Genomic DNA, 23,106 nt, shown 5'->3' with positions numbered 1-23,106 from the left:
ATGAGAAATCCTTACTGGGTGATGCTCATGCTATAATTAGTGTGCTTCACATCTGTGCTACATTCCCATTTCCTGGGATTATAAAACCCACCTCAGACCGGCTGCCGCTGTTTACCTGATGTGTTTTGTCCTACTCCGAATCCATCCGAGGTTATGGCGATGCTCAGAGTGTCTTCATATCGCAAGCTGTTTGAGGAAAATGGAGGGGGGAGTGAGCGTTGTGCTGGGCAGTATCGGACCTCCGTCAGGTCAGTGTGGGCCACAGTCATCGTTTTTAAGAAGTTGAAATATTTTTAACTAGAATCTAGTGTGTAAGGGCAAGATTACTGGTTGGGAGTGTCACTTTATCTTGAATAATTGACACTATAACTATAGCTTTGAGCAGATTTGTCTGTTTATATGTATGTCAGCAACTATAATGTTACACATAAGTAGTGTATGATCATGGTGACAATTTCAGACTTAATATGCCTTTAAAAAAAAAAAATAAATAAATAAAAAATTAAACTGTAACTTGTGATTTATGTATTTTGAAGTATATTAAGGTCTATTAAAAAACAATGTTAACTTGATACAAATACAGGGAGTTAAAATAAGGTGAAGGAAAGCTTCAATTGTCTCGATACATGCCTTTTGTGCTAATTGAAAAATAAGTCAAGCTCGTGTACGGTGTTGATTTACTGTAACAGGGCAGAAATGCACTGATATATTTAAAGTATTGTTGTTTGTGATTGCTCAACATTTGCTCTAAAATCATCAGTCTTTGGTGCCATGTGTCCTCTCAGGGTTGCAGCTGCTGACAAGTGCGACTGTGACAAGTTAGACTTTGTAGCTGCCAAGGCTCTTAACAATGAGAGTCTGAGCCGATTTGTCCAGGAACGCACCACCATCGCTGCCCTCAATGACCGCCTGATCAGGCTTATTGAACTGGTGAGGACTAACACTGTTAGTTTGCTGCCATTAACACATCTGCAGTTTATTTTCTTTCTGCTGTGTTACGCTTTTATTCTAAATCCATCCTTTAGGCCCGTTATTTTGAGGAGCAGAACGAGTGTCTTGAATGTCAGATTATTGAACTGGAGGAGAAGCTGAACAGCAAACGGGCCTCCCCCAGCGTCACCACCACTGTTGTTGAGCCTGACTTCAGTCTGGATGCCGTGGTGGAAAGACTGCGCAAGCAGAGGGTAGGGTGCTGCTGGGTGTGTCCTCTGCATGTTTCTCTGTATGATGACACGTTAACCACATCTTATTGCATCCCATCAATTTCCCTTCACTTTGCCCAGTGACAGGTGGCCTGATCTGTAAACATATCAAGATCCGCTATAGCCTTCACTGTGTCTGATTGCAGGATGAGATCCTGTGTGACACAGAGGAATTAAAGAAAGAGCTTGAACATCTGCAGAAGGAGTACGAGAAGGTAGCACAGCAGCGGGTCTTCATCCAGCAGGAACAACAAGATGTTGCTGAGGTAATAGTTGTTAACCGTTCTGTGTGTGAATTTATTTTCCCCTCATGAAGTCCAAACACTGCCTCAGAAACCCATGCAGGAGTTCAATTCTGAGGCGCAAAGGTCGAGTGATTTAAAGTTGAGTTGGAGGAATTTGATTTAAAATCAACATCGTGAAAAATCCACAACCTGCAGGTTTTAAAAAAATTCCATGACAGCTGATGTGGATGTGACCTCAGTGGTGTCAGAGATTACAGTACTACATTCCTGCTAGCACCTCGGTAATAAAGTGAAATTACATCACTGACGATGCCCTAATAATCAAGACTCGGTTATCTACAGCTCTGACAGACAATCACTGCAATTTGTGATGGGGTTGCGTTCTCCGTTCACCCACTGATGTGTGATAATCTGCTAAACTTTCTATTAGAATAAATATTATTTATTCAGGAACAGTGTTGAAAGATAGTGAACCACACAAGGCTACAGGAGAGAACTACAATAATACTGCGGTAAGGGGACATAATTAAAATCAAATCAACTAGACTTAATTTATTTTTTTTGGATGATAAGACCTAATTATTTCACTTTTCTTCATTTCTACTCCAGGAAAAGAAAATAATTTACAATAGCACATACTGTAAAGTAGCTGAGTATTCGACAATAAATAAGGCAAACATTTGTAATTAAAGCAAACAAAAAACTAATGTGTTGAGTCATTAGGTCACATGTAATTTGATTGGTTGTTTCAATGTTATGTTACAAATGGTTTTGTAATGAATGACAAATAAGATTTTACTTCTGTAAAGAAAAGAAATATGGGGGAAAATACACATATGATTTAAAATGGCTTTTGACTTGATTTTTCTTTAAATAATCCCTTAAAAATTGGAGTAAATACTCAAGATGTTTGCTTATCAATGAACAAAAATCCTTATTATTTTTAAAAAGTTAGTTTTACAAATGAACCTCAAACAAACTGGAAAAAAACTACAAAGACTCATAGCCTACAAATGATGATACCTCACACTAACAGTATTTGCTAATAAAACGTTTTATTTAGAGATCAAACAAACAGTTAACTTATTTCATATGTACAATCAATATTGACCCTGCCTCATAAATATTAACAAAACCGTTTATTAATTTTTGATTCCACCATAGGTATTCAGTGATCCATTCAAGCCAGAGAGCTAGTGTTGTTGTATAAGATTCAATATTAACATTTTCATCTTGAGTATTTTTTTTATTCCCAGTCAATTTGACAACCTGTTGGAGACGAGATATTTTTTTAAATTGTCGCCACAACTGTTGAGTTTGCTGCCGAGATGCACTTATTTTCTCTCCAGGTTAACACTCTCTTGACGTTCATGTGACATTTAAAAAAACACGTGTAAGACTGGAGTAAAGCAGTTGTTGGAGATAGATAACTTATTCATGATCATTTCAGTAATAATGATAATGTTACTACTGTATTAAATCATCCTTCAACTTCTTCTGCTGCACATCATGGCCTTCGTGTGATGGTGGACTTTAACCTCTAGAGGGCAGTGTTGGCAAACGTATCGGCCTCCGGGTGGTTCATTTGCTGCCTGGCTCAGCAGTTCCTCTGTGGCGTCGATCAGCAGCAGTCACACGGTCTGGGCTGCTCTGCAACCTGAACCGCCAACTTTTTCAGACCCCCTCCCTCGCACTTGCCCGAGCCCATCTCCTTTCAGCCGGACCAGATGTGAAGGAGGCTTTAATTTCTCCCTTACAGATGTAATGCTTTCTATAATACGGTGCGGTGATGTTCCTGTTGGCTAACTTCTTGGTTCTGAATTGGAAGCAGCTGCTGGGTGACAAGACTTGGTGGGAAATTGGCAAGAAGATAGAGGAGGATCAGAGAGGAGGAGAGGAGTGAATGTTACACAGATCAGGCCACAATAAGCTGTAGTTCTCTTAACATCATTTAAAAAAGCCATGTTTTCAAGTATTCTTTTGGATTTCATGTTGCTTCTGCTCTAAATCAAGGCTCACAAATTTCCCCTCCTTTTCCTCTCAGTGGTTTTATGTAAAGGTAAAGCTCACAGCAGGGAAATAAATTCAGCTGATGAGCATTGATTAATATTTAGTAGCCCCAGTAAAACAAAAGGGATTTATGTTTCATTGAGTGGAACAAATGCATACATTGATTTAAAAAAAAAAATAAATAAAAAAAAATAAATGTTATGCTCCTGTTGGGCTTAAAGTTTGTTTAACTTGCTCGGTTGATATTTTGTTAAAGTTGATTCACAACAAGCTTTCTTCCAGCTGCTGTTTGGCAGCACCAGAACCAGACTGCCATGACTCTGACACTCTCTGCCAGGAGCCACATATGCTCCTCCGAAAACTCCATTCATGTGCTCAGTTGTAAATGCAGGCATCCACAGTAATTGCATTCAACACTGATTAATCTGGTCCTTATAAAAGGAGCAGAAGAGCGGAGAACCCCTGCTGGCAAATGGATTGGGCGATGGGGCTCTTTGTGTCTATTTAGTCTCCTTCTCATCTTCCTCCTCCCCTTTCCTCTGCATTGCAGTGTCTTCTTGCTGTTCAGTGAAACAGGGTGGATGGGCTGTAGGTTCTCAAAATGGGTGTTCAGGGAGGAAACAAAGACTTATTCTGTTTCTTCAACCTGTGGTTGTGTTCATTAAACTGTAGACTGCTCCACTTGGACACCTCAAGCTTATTTACTTTCAGTGTTGCTCTTGGTTAACTTGATTGTCTTTGCAGGATGTGGATGCTGTGACGGCAGTGTGTTTGGCGCTGAGGGAGCAAGTGGCTATCTACGAGGAACAGCTGGCCAACATGGACGCCCAGCACAAGACGGTTAGAGAAAGAGTGTATTTAGTTGCAGTTTGATGAGTTGGGAATAGTTTATCGCCTGGAAAATGACTCTAAATTTAGCGCTCAGGTCACACCAGAGTGTTGGAAACATGCCCAGATCTGTTGCGATAAACACAAGTGTCTGACCCAAGTCACCTTGCTAAAGAGTTCTAGCCAAAAACTACTGTGGCAACAACAAAAAATGGGGATTAAACCACAAAAATCAGATTAAGGCCCTTTTATGTTTTTGGCCAAATGGGGTCATTAAGTCTGTTAAAGGTTTAAGATGGATGCCAGTCTCATGTCTGTGGTAAATAATAAGATGCAACCAGCAGCCGACAAGCTAAGCATAAAGACTGGAGACAGTAAAAAACAGTTAACCGAGCCCTGTTTAAAAGTAACATCAATGACTCAAGGCTGGGTTTATGCTTAGTGACGTATGCATGTGCACAAAGTTGAAGTACACTAACCCAGTGGAGTCTGCTTGGGGCAAGTCCGCATGGTTGCAGCAGGCAGACTTTGCAGCAAGCTTTTCACACTCCCTCTGATGATAACATTTACATCCCACAAACCTGACCACATGCAAGGTATAAAAACAGGCTTTACATGCATGAGTACAACACATCAAGCCCACAGAGCCACTAGAAATTGCTGGGTACAAAGACAGCTATGCTTCTCACAACATTTATGTCTCGTGCACCCCACCACTTTATTTTTTCTTGGTGGGTGTGTCTCGTGTAGCAACCCTGCCAGGATGAACAAGTCACCATTATTATTGATCAGTTTTTGCACATATGAAACCAGTAACGCAACCACTTGAATGGGGATACTGTCTAGAACGTCTTTCTAAGCTAAGCATCCAGCTGTTTGCAAACATTGATGTTATACATTCATAGATATATATCTATATATGTTTGAAAACATACCCTATAGGTTTGTATTTAAAGAGCCCATTTCATGATTTGGGGGTTTAAAAAATAACTTACTATTCCTTATTCTCTCCCACAGAGCACACTGCTTCTAAAACACCTCATTAAAGACTAGTCTTATTGTCCCTCACTGTGGTATGTCACCATGAAACAGGCGCATATTGTCGGGCTAGAGGCTGGTTTTGCACTCTTCAAATTAAGAAGAGCGGCTGACTCACACTGCAATATTTGAGACCAGTCAGAGCAGACTGGGCCTTTGGGATAGGTGCTTTAAGAAGCCTAAAATGGACAAAATGTGACATGAGGTGCTGCTTCAATGCACAGTACTGGAAAATAATGGGATATTGGAGCATTAAAACGGGTAACACAATTTTAGTGGACTCCCAAAATAACATTATAAACCTATAAATGAACATGACAGCTGTGTTAAGGTTCTTATATATCGAACATTTTAACTACCAAGCTAATACCCACTTACCTTGAGAAGAATCACTATATATTCTGTCAACAGAAGCTCTGAGAGTAACCTTTGGATTCAAGGAGCAAAACAGGTGAGTCAAAAATCAAACGTAGCTGTCCATCATTGACCACACAGCAGGCTTGAAAGACATGAAAACCTTTTATAATGCTTCAGAATGACACAAAACTCTTCATTAGATTAGATTAGATATACTTTATTCATCCCACAGCGGTGAAATTTAGTTATTACAGCAGCAGAATAGAAAGTGTAGTATACACTACAGAATCAAAGTAAAAAGAGCAAAAACACAAAAAAACAGAAACACAAAGAACAAGAAAACAATCAACCTGCAAATGGACAATGTGCAAAAACAAGTACTGAGGATAAAAGAAGTGGTATGTTATAAAAAGTATTGTAATGTAAAGTGACCATAATATAAGTAATATTGCGAAAGTAAGTGACCATGACAGAAACACATCCAACGATGGCTGTGTCGTCAGAGAACTTCTGGATGTGGCAGTGGGTGGGGTTGTGGGTGAAGTATGAGGTGTAGAGGGTGAAGAGGATGGGTGACAGCACCGTGCCCTGAGGGGCACCTGTGCTGCAGGAGCACCACGTCAGACACACAGTGGTGGAGCCTCACAAACTGTGGTCTGTTGGTGAGGTAGTCAGTTGTCCATGCGGCCAGGTGTTGGTCCACTCCCACGTTCTCCATTTCCACTCAGTGAAGGCTGGATGGTGTTAAAAGCACTGGAGAAGTAAAAAAACATGACCCTCACAGTGCTCCCGCTGTCCTCCAGGTGTAGCAGTGATCTGTGAAGCATATAGACTCTGGTCTGTATTTAATGATTTAGTCCATAATGAATCAAGAAGCTGAACAGGTTTTTGTGCAAGTTAGGTTTTTTTGAAGCAGCATCTAGTGGCAGTGGCAGAGTTTGTCAGGTATTTTGCTCTGGCTCAGGCCTCGAGCCATTTTAGTTCCTGTTTGACATTAAAACAGAGTCAAACATCCACATACATGCATATGATGACAGTCAGTTTACAGCTAACATCTGTGCAGTCTTTACTTTGACTGTTCATTGCAAATAAACACAGTCCTGCTGTCAAATTTAAACAATGCTTCAGAAAATGATTTCTTCCTTCTGACCGAACACACTCTCATGGTCAACAGAAAGAGAAGACAGTGGTGTTGATCTTCTTTCAATAAACTGAATAAGTGAAGCCTAAATTTCAGGATGGCTGCTTTAAATGAACACATATTTTTTACCCTTTTCCGACACACATCTTCACCACACACGCACCCTTCTCTCTGCATCTTTTACAATTTTCTCTACCTCACCAGAAGATGACAGATGCAGTCCAGTATCACTTCTAGAGTTTGAATGCTGAGCGGGTGAATCAGCCGAAGCAGAGACAACCTCATGACTCTGTGTTTTTTCCCTGCAAAGCCGGCCGCCTGGTGTTAAACCCGCCCCCTCTGGGACGTGCTCAATCACTCGCAGTGAGGGAAATGTAGCTGAAAAACTAAATCAAAGCAGAAGTTTGCTTTGTTTTATTAACTTTTGTTATTATCAGCACTTTCAGATACCTAATATTCCCCTGACAAACAGCAGCCACGTCGTTACTCAGGTGCAGCGAAAAGGAGAAAAATGTTAGACTCCCACCGCCGCTCTGCAGCAGTTTATTTTCTCTGTAATGGATGTACGGTTCTGACTAAAGGCTTACATTTTCAGAGCTGAAGAGACATCAAGGCTCTTGCTGTACTGTAGGAATGAGTACATCAGCATGTACCGTACACGTACTCTTGTTTACTCATTTATTGCATTTTAGGAAACGTACTTGACTATTGAATTTCATGCCATCTTGTTCTGCTACGCAACATTGCAAAGGGAAATGTTGTACTTTTACCTCCACTTTGCATATTTAATGGATCTGGTTGCAGAATGCTTTACAATTCAAGATTTTACATTTAAAACATATAAGATAATACAATAATATAAGTGGGGACGCACAGATATATCCGCCTAGCATCGGTTATTGGTCAATATTAATCTTGTTGACTGCAATCAGCTTATTGTAAAAAAGGATGACATCAACCGAAGGCTGTAGCTGATATTTATCTGGTGTGTCCTGTTTGTGCTGCATTGGCTTTGCCCTGAAACTGAGACGATTCATTTGAATTTGATTTAGTTGGGCACAAAAAGGTTATTTTGTTATTCCATGTAAGCTCATTGAGTTGGTAATGGATTAACAGGCTTAAAAGATTTTGGAAACGTCATCGTGTCATTGTTTCCCTGGCAGTAAGGGAAAATGAATGATTATCAACCATTGGCCATATTTTTACTATTGATTTTTGCCCAGGATTTCTTAATTTGGTGCATCCCTAATTATAAGTCCATATAATTTAAGACTTCTTAGCAGTAGATGAAGAATCAAATTTGCTCCAATTCAGTCTAATGCAACAATATCACGATACTTTCCCATTATTGCAGCACTACAACCCCATTTCCAAAAAAACTTGTCTAATATGTGCAGAGTTTGGTTTGTGACTGCCTGTGTCGCTCCAAAATATGTAGACATTGTCTTTGGTCTAAGGTCACCATTACTGCTGAACAGATTCGCACTTTGCCTCAGATAATGTTAAATGAGTCCAGACAAGATGGCAGCATCTCGTTTAAATTGGCTCGATAGAGTTTTAAGTTATTCTGTGGCTGCTGAGATAAAACTATGTTCAAAAAAGAATTATTAGAAGTGTGTTTGAGCACATTAAAATGTCTGTTTTTAAAGCAGTGCCTCTCGAGTGTGTGAGGATCATATCTGTTCAGTCACTGGTGTCATCCATGATCCTTAGATACAGAGATTTCTTTGGATTCTCGGAGTGTTCAAAGATAAAATTCCCAGTTTTTCTTTGCAATTTTACATTGAGAAACTTGCTGCCCTTCAAGTCTCCCTCGATTTTCAGCCTGAATTGGTGAAAATTTCGGCAGATGAATCTGTTGACTTGAGTTGGCGAAGCTCGATATACAAGTCAAATGATCTTGTTTTCTCAAGAAATCTGCCCTTTGGTTCCCCGTATCACAACATACAGTAACCTGTTATCATGAGATAACGAGCTTTGGTTTCTCAAGATCATAAAGTGATCATGGTGTCCTTAAAAATGAGGGGTTCCTGGTTAACACCCAGTTTTATTGTTCATTATTACTGTCATGACGGTTTGGGAGGATCTATAACATTAAGTCAAGGATTGCATGTGTAATTCTGTTTGCTAAACTGAGTGCTGTGGATGGACAGTAAATAAGAGTTTAACCAACTCTTCTATGCTTCAGCCAGTAGCTGCTCTTTAGGGCCCGTCCCACTGTTTGTGGTGACGAGACAACAAACGTCTCTAGGATGAACTAACAAAATACATTAAAGGTGGGGTATGAGATCTTGGAAAAACGGTTCCTGCAAGCTATATTTTTGAAAATACACAACCTTGCCTCTCCCTTCAGCCCACCCCTCGAAACCACACCTTCAAAACACATGAACGAGTCACGAGTCTGTGAACGCGCAGGGGGGAGGGGTGAGGGGGGCTGACGGTTGATTGGCGTGTCAGAATCCAATAGAAGTAACTCTCATCATTACTTCTATTGGTCAGACATTTCCTCTTGCTACACCCTCTACAATGGACTAAAATATATATATTTTTTTTCCAAACATTCTATTTTAGTGGGTGCAATGGGGTCGTGAGGAGGTTTTCAGACAATATGATAAAAAAATGCTCCAGAAAACATCTCATACCCCACCTTTAACCCGTAATCTTGGGAATGATTTGTTATCCTGAAATACTAAAATGATTAACTTGTGATATTGAGATAATCATTTAAAAAAAATAAATAAATCAAGCATGGCTTCTCTCAGCTACATAAGCATAAGCATATACAGTAAAAAACAAACAAACAATGAGATGATACCAATCTGATGTGTTTGTACTACTTTTCATTCAGTTTTTATTTACATTTGCATCCCAACATTTTTCAAAATCTTATGTTTTAGGGTTGTAGTTTAAGTATACAATGTAAAATATAAAAGGGGTGACATTTACAATGGGTCATTTAACCATAATTTAATCCTTTTCTTGTTTAGTACTGTTAGTTTTAAAGTCAGTTCTGGAGGACGTAATCAGATACTTACCTGAATAAAAATGGCAATATTACTCAGCAAAAAATAATCCTGTGAAACTATATCAGGTATTGATTTATTTATAGATTTAATGGTAAAACTTGTTCAAGTTATAAAAATAACTTGTTTTAAGGGTTATGAACTATTGATTTTTAATTGGTGAAAGTTTGAAGTTGTGAGGGGTAAATTTAGGGCTATTTTAACCACCAAGTATGTGCTTGATAGTGTCAAACCGTATCAACATGTTCTTTATGTAATATTACTGTAGTGCAGTACAATGTACAATCATTTCTCCCGACATCAGAATTGGCAGAAAATGAAAATACTCATTTAAAATGGTACAGTATACTGAATAAATGTTTTTCATTACATTTCACCACTGTGTATTTATATGTATTGCATGTAAGAGCAGGAAGTGGTGGGTCTGCTGGAGCCAGATGAAAGGTCTCTTGGAGCAGCGACGATTAAATTTGGCAGCCCTGACATCATTGCGGCCTTGGATGTAAAGGAGTACTACTGCCAGCTGGCTGAGAGCCTCCAGGTACAACACAGTGGAACATGAGACAAAAAACATGCCATGAAGAACTTTTGGAGTCACAACTCTGTTTTTTTGGTTTTAGATGCACTCAGACACATGACTAGATCCAGACAAACTTCCTGCACACCACTGACAAAAAGTTGGTATGATGTGAATGCACTTGTTTGTGTCTGGCATTTCTACCCTCTCCATCGTGACCAGCTGCGACAGCCACTGATTTATACTGTAAAATAAATCAACACATCAATCCACTCGCTGTACGATGCCTGTAACACTTCTACCCTTTAGTGGGATTTTAAGTGAAAGTCTTTTGTGAAAATGTGGTTATTTTCAAATTACAGCATTGCTGCTTTAATTCAATTAAACAATCCCAGTAGTTCTTCCTCCTTTGAGACACTCTTCCTCTGCCTCTCACCACATCACCTCCCCCCCCCCCCTGAAATGGTCCGGTCAAGTCCAGAAGTAAATCTCAGCTTTCACGAATCCCACTGAGTTGCTCCCACTTGTTTTCTTTACCTCTTAACACAACACCAGTGAAGAACTTGAGAATCAGAGGTGCAGTTCTGGACCCGAACAGAATGCTTTTGTCCACCTATGTGTGTGTAAGTGTGTGTCGCAGAGCAGAGGTACTGCTGTGGGGTCAGACTATAGCTCCGGTGGGTCTGACCTCCTCTGGGGTGAGGATGTCTGCCGGTTCAGAGGTCAGGGCTGTAATCAGACTGCAGGCCGCCTTCCCAGGCTCCTTAGCAGCACTGCAGTGGACGCCGGTGTGCGTGTCCTTCATTTGGAGGCATGGCTGAGGGGTATCTGGCACATTTATATATTTGTGTGTTTGTCTAGATTAGTCGGCGTGCTTCTTGTTTCCCTTTAGATCCCTTCTATTCACTCTACCTCCCACTCAGCCTCTTCCATCGCCAGCTGGACGACGTCCTGTCTGAACCTGGCCCCGATTAGGGGACACGATTGTCTCAATGCTAAAATGATTGCTATTGGTTTTGAACAGTCATTGTGATTGCTGGCTGTCTCCCACGCACCTGTGCACCCTCATGTTGCTTGTTTTGACCGTGTTTTTTTTCATTTAATCATAAATTAGGTGCATGCAAGGAGAGCTTTACCCATGCAGCACAGTTAGAGGCTGTGATGGCTCTTTGGGTATGGCTCTCCTGTAAAAGTGCACTTTTAAAAGAGAGCACTATCCTGCACCATCTTTGTACACTCTGACTGAAAGCTTGAATTTCTTTTTTTATACATACAAACTTTCACAACTGCACTGTCTCCTAATTGTTTGTTACTCCAGTTTGATTGGGGTGCATCCTCCTCTGCTGTGGCTCAAAGTCGTGATGGAAAGAAACTGGAAGTGGGAGGAACTGTAGGGTCAACAGTCAAAGACCTGCCAGAGATAAAGGATGTGAATGATTTGAAGACATTGGTGAGTGTGCTTCCTTCCTCTTTTTAATTTTTTTTTCTTTTTGGTGTGAGTCTTAAGAGGGTCAGGTCACACAAATCACCAAACTGTTAAACAGAGCTAAGCATATCAGCGCTGTTTTCTCTGAGCTTCCCGAGCTTTACATTCATGCGGGTAGTATTTGTGTTATTTCGAGATAATCATTTCTAAAATCTTCTATGTGCAAGTAGAAGAGAAGAAATGTGCCCTGTGCATGCAGAGAGCCATGTTTTTAAAGGAACACAGCTATTGTCTTCTCAGTCAATGGTTAAATGATACCATTTATACCACTCTTATTGTTGCTTTCTGAACAGTAAGCTGCAGCCTTTTAGCTTAACTTGGCGCAAAGACTGGACACATGGTAAAACTCTGGCTGTGTCTTAAAGGGAGCGACATCCTTTTACCAGAATCTCAATGCTGTGGCTGGGGATTTCTGTTTTGAATCCCCACAACACCACCTACAGTCTCAGAAAGGTGGTTGGATGAACCAATCCTAACCATCTCCTGGCTTTAATTAATAGGTTTCCTGATGGTTGTTGAGTGTACGTAAAAAGAATGAAGTATAAAACTGACAAACTGTGTTTTTATGAGTGGTTATTAGTTACCATATTTATTTTCTGGATGTTATCTGGTGGGTAGTTTCAAATGAATTATATAGACATGAATGTGATATCATGACGTTGTCATCTGTATCTGAGCATGAAAGTTAACTTCCTGAAAATGCTGCTCCACTTCTTTATGAAAGATTAAACAGAAGCCCAAAGCATGTTCAATCCACCGCCGTGCCGAACAGGTGGAGAGGAGTTATTTTCATGAAAGTCTGGACTGTTTTGTTCTCCAAACATAACTTTACTCACTGCAGTCTAAAAGTTCAGTTCACAGGACTGTTGAAAGCATCAGGTTTATTTTTATATTAATTTGAAAACATCTGACATATAGTTTAGTGGTGAGGATATAGGAAAGGTTTTCCTCTGACTGAAGTGTGGCTGCACAGGAGGAGAGTGCACCACCACTCCAGAGTTTGCTCAATCTTTCTCAGGCTCTTTGCAATCAAACAAGGGTTTTTATTCGACTTTTGAGCAATCCAATGAGTAGTTTTCCTGGGAGCTTTTCTTGGTCTTTTAAACTCAACCTGTTCTCTCAAACTTTCCTGTTTTTTGCTACTTCCTAATTCCAGGGCAAATTATGGAAATGCAAATGGAATTGACTCTTTTTTTTTTTTTTTTATAATCTAGATTGTTTGGACAAGATTTTTAAGCTTTTGTTATCCTAATTTCCTGACAATGACTGTCAACAAGTTATATCATTAAACAGCTAATAAAGGTCTGAATACAAATGTTATCTGGGAGTTTAAATCTGATGTTTAAAACAAACAAACAAAAACAACCAAGGGGTACCTAAACTTCAGTAAGCTAATGTAAATTGTTGCTGCTATGACTTCTGCATTTATTATCAACTTGCTGTGCCTGGAGACCTGTTGGAAGTATAAAATGAAAAATGTCTGCAAGGTTATAACCGACGCAGACAAGCATACTTTCCCCGAGGGATGAGCCAAATCTTTCTTCCCATAACACACTTCCCATACGACCTTTTTAGTGATGAAGAAAAGATAAAACTTAAAATCTACAACTTGCTCCGTATCGGCAATCAGCCTCTAAATCAGATGTAGTGGTGGAAAATGAATAGTTTCCCACAGCAGGCGAAGGGAGTAGAAAGTGGCTGAGTGACAGCAGAGCAACAGTGGGGGAAATCCTGCTGACCAGAGTGTTTACTCTGCGGACACTTTCAGCGGGAGATGTGAAGGGCTCGGCTGCAGCTCAGACAGGATTTATGGCCCTCCGTGTCCTCAGTTATTAAGTACAGTCTCTCAGAACGCCTGCAGTCATAAACGTCTCAAAACTTCACACAGTCTTGAGACGACTTCTGCGAATGAAAATGAGGAAATAAAACTTCATCAAATAGTTTTCATCCAGCAATCAAAAAACACCAGGAAGGCAAGGAGCCTTTGAATGAAAGAGACAGCCGAGTTAGACGTTAATAAAAGATAATGAGACTCAGGTAAAAACACCAGATGGAAACTGAAACTACCCCCTCTTGCTTTGCTCTCTTTAACATCCATCAGCGGTCTCACCACAGCTGGCACCTGACCACATCTGTAACAAACATGGTGGTTTGGTTCTCATTACTGTGGCTGTAGCTCTACTTCCAGCTCTTTAAATAAACAGCAAGCCTCTGTAACCGCAGCAGAACTCTTCCAGCGTCCTCTACTTTTCTCTAACACACGGCACACAAGTCCCGCTCAGGTCACTCCAGCCTGACGGATGGACAGCTCGGCTTGATCTGCTCTGTTTCCTCTCTCGGTTGTGATGGATGCCTCGGGTCTGGTTTCTCACTGAGACACAACATGGCCAAACAAACAGATTGCAGTGAAATCAGCCCTGACTCAGAAGTGTATATAATAGAACAGGCTGTGATGGGATTGTACGCCACTACTCGCATATACATACACGGTCAGACTCCACTTATTATGCCAGGGAGAAGGAAGGAGAATGTGAGTTCTTGGCTGGACCAGTTGAGGAAGTCATCATGAGACTGTGAGTAGTAACCAGGTCGTCTTCTGCCCACATGATCTCACTGAAAGACGAGCACGACCGCCTGGATCCCCATCTGGCTGTGACAGCTAATTGTTGAACTTCTGTGATTGGTGTAATTACTCATGCCAGGACACCACTGACGCACTCATTGGGTGGAGGGATGCTCCTTAGTTAGTATGTGGTAAAATTAACCTGTTCATCTAGTTTGAGTTCAATTTCAACAAATTTTAAAAACCAACATGGATCCAATGACTATGAATAATGTGTAAATGGTTGCCCGAGGGGACCAACCCAAAGGGAGTAATCCCCTTTCTCTTTTAGCACATTGTTTGGGTTTTATGGCGTGTAAATTCTGCTCTCATCTTCTGTTTACACCAGTGGTAGGCAGGTGTTAGCTGATCTCCATCAGAACCTGAGGATCATTGCAGTCTGTCCAACCATTGCTAGAATACTTTGCCCTAAAACCACAAATGTGAATCTTGTGGTAACGCTGGTTGAATTGTCAGGGGATCACTGAAGCCTGTGGGAATCATCATCTGGAAAAGATGAATGTCCGTATAGATTTTCATGGGGATCCATTTAGTATACATGGAGATTTCAGTCTGGACCAGACTGGTGGGTGTTTATCTGATAGGGCTGCTAGTATTTCTAAAAACACTTGTAAAGGTAAAATCAGGACTAAAATTTGAGTAATCTTACGTGTTGTTATCAACCGACCAGTAACAGGACTAAGATGCTCAAATTGGATGTAAGAAGCAGGTAAATCCTGGTCAGAATGAGTTGCATGCCTGAACTTTAGGCAAAGCATTTTGAATATTTAAACATATAAATACAAATTTCAAATCAAAAGAATTCTGACCATATTTACAAAGCTAACACCACCACAGTTTTAACTGGCTGCATCAGATGTCAGTATTCAGTCATCAAGTTCAAGATTTGTATTTTCAATCATCTACTCTGCTGCTGTTCTCAATATAAAAATGTCCATGAAAGGAGCTTTATGATGATTTCAAGTTACATGATTCGCAACGGAATCATTCAGTGGAAAAGTTTGTTTTGCAGGTATATTTTGAATGAATGGCTGCTGTTGAATGTCTTTTGTGTCTGTCTGTAGATTTCAGAGTTACAAAAAGAGCTGGCTGAGCTCGAGAAGTGTAACGAGGAGCTGGGGGACGAGATTGAGATGAAGAGGGCTGCATACATGGAGGAAGTTGCTGAGTTGGAGGTATGGGAGTGGAGTGATTAATGTAATCACAAGCGGTAATGGACCAGTGGTTTGGGCTAATTTTGTCATTTAATCTCATCCTCCTCTGTTCACCCCACCCTTTGTGTGTAATTGTGTGTTTCAGTATACTATAGATGAAATGAGACAGCAGGAGGCCGACTTCAAAGCACAGATGAAGGAGCAGTGTGAAGATAACAAGGAGCTGCTCAGTGAGAAGATGGCCAGAGACATAGAGATTGCTGCCTACAGGTCAGACGGTCTGATGTAATAAATCTGGTTTATGTTCTTATGCTCCTGCGACAGCCATGGCTGAAGGCATTATGTTTTTTGGTTGTTTTTACACACATCTGTCCCTGCATCTGTCCATCCCAGTCTCATGAACACAATGTCTCTTGAAGGCCTTGGAGGAATAATTTGGCATGGATGTTAAGTTGAACTGAAAGATGTAAGCATCAGGATACTGAAGAGTAATCCGTTTATCCATCTAAAACCAACTCTGGATCTCAGGGTTTATCCCCAGCTCGGACACAAATCAACACATAGTTCTCCTTTGTCCCATTGTGACCGAGGAAATTGATGCAGCTTATAAGCAGTTCCTGTGCACTGACACTTTTACTGTACTTTACAAAAGTTATCACCTTTTAAACAAATCTGCTTAAAGCTTCAGACACACAAACTTCTGATCCGTGAACAGTCATTTGACTGATCGGTCACACTGAAATCCAAAACTGGACTAAATATGCTTTAAAGGAGACACATTGTGTCTTTATTTCACAGGTTGATGCAGTTTCCTAAGCTCTTAATTAAATGTCTGTGACATGCCAGGATCAAACTACAACAGGAAGACATTACAACTCTTCCTTTTAAAACTTTTTTTTCTACAGCTTTTTCCATTTCAATTTCTTTAGGGTGTGGAGTGAACAACCAGCCCACCCCTCTCTAGTTTCAAGCTTCAATATAAATGTAAATTGGACACAAAGTACTCACAACTCTTGAATCAAGTTATTACAATATAAGAGAACATAGAGTATCTTGTCTTAAAGCTGCAGTCTGCAACTCTTTTTCAAGCATAATGCCTGGAACTGTCCGGGGATTCTGAAAGTAGTACATTAAATACCCCAATACAAAAAAAAAGAGTTCTCTAGGTCCCCTATATGTCCCGCTAGGTCCCTCCAAAGCCAGCAGGTTTGTTTACAAAATTGCAGACCGGACCGGTAAAAGGTAACCAATCAGGTTTACGAGCTGGGCTCTGCTGCCTGTCAATCACCGATTGTGCACGCGCGATACAAGGTAGGCTCGTCCCCACGCTTATTTATCTAGACTATTGAACTTCATTACGGGCTAGTCTACTTACTGTGTCTTCCATGATCGCAAATGACAGGTGAGTTGATGAATGAGGAGTCGTGTAGGCGCATCTGGCGTGCACGTCTACGTGCACGAGTTTTCATGTGTTTTGAAGGGGCGGGACAGGAAGTTGAATAACTTTTTATTTTTCGGTTAAAAAATAAGCATTTCTTGCATTTTGCGACTACGGAGGTCACCGTTTTCAACTTCAAGCGTTCTGATAGATCATGTAAACTCTTAAAATGCCAAAAAGTAGGACTTTACGTATGACAACAACAAATCTTGCAGACTGCAGCTTTAAAGGTCACACCAGCACACACAGCAAACTGAGCTCACACTACCACTCACCGTGAAGACAAACAAAAAACACTTGACTGGCAGAGCATTGTACTTTCAAACACTTAGATTTCTCTCGTCTGCAGTTTGACCTCAGACAGCTGGTACTGATCCCTCGTTTGTCTTGTCGAGAGTCATGTGTTAAACTGGCCCAAGTTTTACTAATTCCTCCGTCACATATCAGTTCCATAAACCTTGGGCTTCGCTGTTGATCCATTCTGCAGTGTTTTCTTTCAGTTCTTAGGGGAAACATTCAGAAATGTCGCTTTATGTTTCTAAAGGTTGAGGATGCGGCATTTAATCACAAATTGGAATTATCCAACTTACAACAAAGAAAAAATGCAAGAAAGTCTATTCCAATTTTGTTAGTTTGGATATAAAACATTAAAGAACTTGTTGAGCGCTGTTAGCTAATTTCTCTCTTAAGTTAAGTAAACAATAGGACTTCTGATAAGAATTTGCTGTTAATAGCAAAGCAAAAAAGCAGAAGATTTTGAGTTTCCTACTTCCGAGGTACAGCTAATGCAGCAAGACTTAAACTTGAGGTTGCAGTATGATGTACTTTCCTCCCTGCAAAATAAGTGCAATCTTAATATATTTTGATATGATTTAATGTTAAAGTATTAAAGTATTTGTTATTGATATCCAACATTAAATTCTTACGTAAAATTTCTTAAATGTGAAAACAAACATTGAACATTTACCATCACTTTGAAATACAACTTTTCAACCTAAATCATCATAACTGATGGGACCAAAGGCAATCGGTGTCTTATTATCCAAATTTTTATCCTCACTTCCTTTCATGTGTATCTTGTCTACTGAGGTTACAGCCGGATGAATATGTTTAAAACCCAAATGTATGGACTATAGGTTAAGATTTGAGCTATATCCCCCAATAATGGAGATTCAAGTCGGCTAAATGATGATTGAATGAAAGACGTTGGATGAAATTGAGCTGTTTTACTTCTCACCTTCTCCATTCTTGGATTTCCCCACAAACGTCATGGCTTGTCACAAATTCAGAATTAAGGCTCCAAATGATTATTTACCTGGTGCCATGGTAAATCACAAAAAAAGCGATAACAACTACTTTAAGTCAATTTAACGAATTCTGATCAGCTGATCTGAAACCAGAAACTCAGACTTCAGCGTTTGACTCAGTTTGTTCTGCAGGCTTTCTGGATCAATTCTTAGATTCTGACAAAGAGATTAAATACAGACTCTTAAGGTTTTAATTGTTACTTTGGAATTTGACCTCAAATATAGTGCACTTGCATTTAAATGTTGTTTGCATTAGTGTTCTGTTTAATGTAACAAGTAATAATCTTAAGATTATTAAGCTCTGTATTCAATTTTGTTGGTGGGAACAATCTTTTGTCCTCACGTCGACAAAACAGCAGTCATTTCATATTAACTTGAAGACCTGATGTGCTAACAGACTGAAACGCATTCATGCTGATCCACGTCTCTTCTGCTCAGTTTGAAATCAAGAGCTGCCATAAATATAAAACTAACTGCAATCCTCTTCATGACCCTCTTAAAAGAGCTGCAGGGGATTATTCTGAAGAGCGACCGATAAAATTTTAACACACACACACACACTGTGACAAGGCCAGCAAGGTTTATAGCAGAGACTTGAGAAGACTTTGGGATAGTGTGGCGTAATTATTCATGTGACTGCTGGTCGAAAGGAAGGCATTGGTGTGGAGATTTTCATTTGAACAAAAACACAACGCCAGGTGACAAGTTTGTCCTCCTCTGATTGCAGTTAAAATCCACGACTCTCAGCCGTCTCTGACATGTATAGTTGGTTAGTTTCTCGGTGTTAGGGGGTCAGATGAAAACAGATGTCCCCTATGGTGCTTAGCAATGTACCACATGTTGTTTAAATTTGTCAAGAGGAATGGATTGATTTCATTAGATTTGAATTAACTTGGCTCTGAGTTTATTTTTTGACATTCTTTACATATGAACAAATCATCTGTAATACAACTGAGGATATGATGAATACGACCATTCTCCTTCCACAAAAAAAAAATCACTGTGAGAAATGCAGGGATTATTTCCAAAGTCCAGTGTTGTCCATGTCATACAGCGTCATCTGGATGTCCGGAGTGTACGTTATAAGATGTTCCTGCGGACAAAGAGCTGACATCATGGGGTCACAGGAAACTGCATCACGTCCAGGAGCTGTTTCCTGTGGCCTTGAAGGAGTTTCAAGTCATTCCCCTCATTCACATGCCAGGATCTGCCACCCTGGTATGTGGAGTGACGCACTTCAGCCATCCCATCCCGCTGCCACAGACTTCCTCCTGGCCCCTTCGTTGCTCGTCCCGCTGCATCTGAGCCCCAGAGGGCCCCTCTGCAGGCATGTGCTCAGATCCTCAAAATACCTCATTAGAATGGGCAAAGAGGACCTCTCACTGTCAGTGCTGTGAGGTGGGCCACTGCCAGCTCCTCTACATGCCAGCCTGTTAATGTCAGCCCACCCTCCCCACCCCCTCTTCAACACATTTACTAATTCGCTACAGTTTTGTTCCCTCTCATTACCCAGTAGAATGTCCCAAAGACATTTCAGGCGCAGGAAAGGCACACAGGGGATGCCAACTCCACACCTTTTTTTTCTTTATTTACTGGATATTTGTCATCTTTGATTATGGCCATGAATAAGAAATTAAAATAGTTGGTGTTTATTCTCTGCATGCCGAAGCAAACTGTCTGCACAACAGACCTTAATGACCTCAGGCTGCCATTACCGGGTAGCTTATAACTTATGAAAGCATCTCTGAGCAGTTTGGGCAGATGCTCGGTTTTATAGTTCACTGCTAATGTGAACCATATTATACTGTAACTCATTCTGCTGTTGCTGCCTGACAGAGCAACAAGTAGCCCAGACAAGGTTCCTTTTTTTTATTGACACTGTACTGCGTCTTATTGCTGAAATAATACATTTTTATATCAACAATTTGTCAAATGACTCCCTGTCAGCTTCTCAGAGCTTTATGGCATCTCCTGGCTCAATGTTTTGGTTTACCAGCTGGCAAAGTTACTGTTCTGGTTCACTCCTACTGCTAATAGGTAGCTGTTTTCACTTCATGAACCCACAGCATGGTCCCACTGCTGATATTTCTGTCAAGGATTGGTAGAAATAAAAAAACTCTGTACTTTTTTCAGTCCAGACAGACACAAATATGACTTAAAATGACGAAAACTTTAAAGTACACGTGTTCGCCAACAAGGTAATCTTATGAAATATATATAAAACTGTCATTGCACGTTTCAGTGTACAATTAAACTAGCAAATTATGAGTGAACATATTTGTTTGATGCCATGTTGGACTGAAACAACGATACTGACCTACTAATGAATGAATGCCAGCTATAACATAGAAATGAATGCCTGTCACACTGGAGCCCAAAAGGATTGCCAATTTATTGCTCTGTTTTAGTTGGTATACATAATTTTTACCTTCCCATTCTGGCCTTTTGATGTCAGCAAAGAAGGTTTTGGCTGATCTGAAGAGGGGAACAATCTGTAACAACTCAAAAAAAGGTTCAGATTCCCCAGATAATAGAAAAGTTCTGGGTTCAAAAGAGCTATTGCAGACTAAAAACGATCATCAGCAAGGACAGACATCATGAACATATATCATCAGTTTTCATGTCGGAGAGTAAAGCTCTGGACGGCTAAGGTTTAATACTATAAGTAAGAATTGCCTCTACTAGTCTTTCAATAAGTACTTTTTCTTAACCTCAATCGAAAATGTCATCAGGTTAAGGAAAGATGGTTGGAGAAACTTATAAGACTTTAGGAAAAACAACCGTGTTCAATGAGAATCTGACTACAGAAAGCTGAGGTGTGGGTCTGCAGCAGTGAAACAACAGATGTTCAAAAGATAAGTACTTTGACCATTGTGTTCTTATTATGCTGTTTTACCAAATCTATTATATGTACAAACTATGCGACATTGGTACGATGAGATATGATATAAATATTACTTCTCTATGCAGGTTGGGGATTAAAAAGAATAAAGAAAAAGCTACAAAGGCTAAAGATGTGGTCACCTGTGCCAGTGCTCACACTCCTGTCCTTATATTTATTTACATGAATCACTGTTGGTTTGACTGTATGAAAATAATCCAGTGTGGCTTTGAAAGTTGTGCCTGCAAGGAATCGTGTGATGAAAATAACACAATCCAGTGTTTCCTTTTCTAAAGCTGATAGTGAAGGAAGCATTGAAGCTCCTTTCCTGTGTTTGTAGAAAACTTTGACCAGCTCTTATCATTGCTGCCCCTTAAGTATACTTCCAGGTCATTTCACTCTGGTAGAATCATTCTTAAGCAAAGAAGAATGTTTGACCGCGCCACCTGTCCACCTTACTTGACTAAATGCTGTAAATGCCATCTGTTGGTTAGTGGCACCAAGTTTAATGCAGAGCTTATTCTCCTTTTTATTTGTTTGACAGTATTTATTGTTTTTCACAAGAATATGAGAGTGTCAGGCCAAAGGAAACTCTAGTTAGCCCGAACTAGTCAGGTTATCGAGTTTTCTTAATCTACCGGTTAATCGATAATTGGAAATAAAGTATAAAGCTGGTCTCTGGTCATCTTTAACTAAGCTGTAAAGATGCTTATTATCACTACTTGTGCAGGTTGTAACATTCGTGTTGTGGTTGGGTCTTTCTGTGCTTCAGGAGTCTGGTGGAGGAAGAGGATGAGAGGCTGTGCAGCCTGTAACTTAAGCCTGAAGACTTAGATGGATGGATGCTCCCCGACACTTGGATTAGAAAACAGCAAAGTGAAAAACAGACCCCAAATCAGCACTTCGATGAAGCTTAAGGTACCAATGCAGCAATTTGAGCAGATGTAAACTTATCATGACGGATTAATGCTGTCTGGAGGCTTAAGCTGGGCCATTGATAACAGGTCGCTGGCAGATGACCTGGAGACTCCAAGAAAGATGGAGCTGTCTGAAGCTGGTGGGAGGATGGGGGTTGTGCTGCGTGTGTGTATTCATTCTGTCTGGCAGGGACATTTCCTAAAGTGGGTTTTATCTTTACCATCTCGCTGATTCATAAATGTTTTGTCCCTTCTTTGTCGAACGAGGCTCATACGCAAACACAGACACGCGAGCTGAACTGTGTGGCTCCGAGGAGTCGTCTCACTCTGATGCCACCTCGTCATTCACTCCAACTTTGTCTGATTATCAGCTCTTAACCTGTGACCCCTTTACTATTATCAAACCTAGTGACAACCCTCTCCCCAGTAACTAAAAGCATCTCACCTTCCCTTTGTTTTTACAGTCATGTGTCCTTGTTGCTTTTGACAGTCAAGTGTGCAGTGCACTGTGTTTGCTTTTCAAATGACTCATGAAGTTGTTTTTGTGCTGTTCTTTCAAAACGAGCACCTGCATCTTTCTACAAGAAAACTTTGAGTGATTCATTGTTTCCTCTCGAAAAACACTGTCCCAATTTGCTGTCAGAAATAAGCTTTTGGTAATACATTCCTCGCTAATCTTTTCCTTATTTTCAATACAACATTAAAGCTGTTGGAGATAAATCATTTTTGGTTCCTGCCTGTGCACAACCACTAAAATGTACTTTGGTTTTAGATTGAATAAAACTAGTTGCTTGAGAGATCATCTCATGCTGTGTGATTTTTATTCTTAGAAAACTTTCATTTCATGAGAACTGCTTATGAATCCCTGTGCTTAAGACTTTCCCCGTGCTGTAAAACTTTGAGGAGAGCAGCGTGATTTATGTTCACTGATCCCACTTA

At 40.3% G+C, this 23,106-nt stretch overlaps 1 protein-coding gene across 1 annotated transcript; it reads left to right on the top strand.

The window, feature by feature from the left end:
* Positions 1-18: 18 nt before the first annotated feature.
* vimr2 (vimentin-related 2) lies at positions 19-22,677 on the top strand. The gene is made up of 10 exons (XM_075481725.1): positions 19-248; positions 786-930; positions 1,026-1,184; positions 1,349-1,468; positions 4,202-4,297; positions 10,257-10,385; positions 11,680-11,811; positions 15,535-15,645; positions 15,770-15,894; positions 22,023-22,677. The coding sequence occupies exons 1-10, from the start codon at positions 154-156 to the stop codon at positions 22,063-22,065; spliced, it is 1,155 nt and encodes a 384-aa protein (XP_075337840.1). The 5' UTR covers positions 19-153; the 3' UTR covers positions 22,066-22,677.
* The last annotated feature ends 429 nt before the right edge of the window (positions 22,678-23,106 follow it).

The sequence above is a fragment of the Odontesthes bonariensis genome, chromosome 13 (genome assembly GCF_027942865.1).
Source record: "Odontesthes bonariensis isolate fOdoBon6 chromosome 13, fOdoBon6.hap1, whole genome shotgun sequence".
Taxonomy (NCBI): Eukaryota; Metazoa; Chordata; class Actinopteri; order Atheriniformes; family Atherinopsidae; genus Odontesthes; species Odontesthes bonariensis.
Note: the sequence above shows the minus strand (reverse complement) of the source record. Positions and strands in the feature narration are given on the sequence as shown.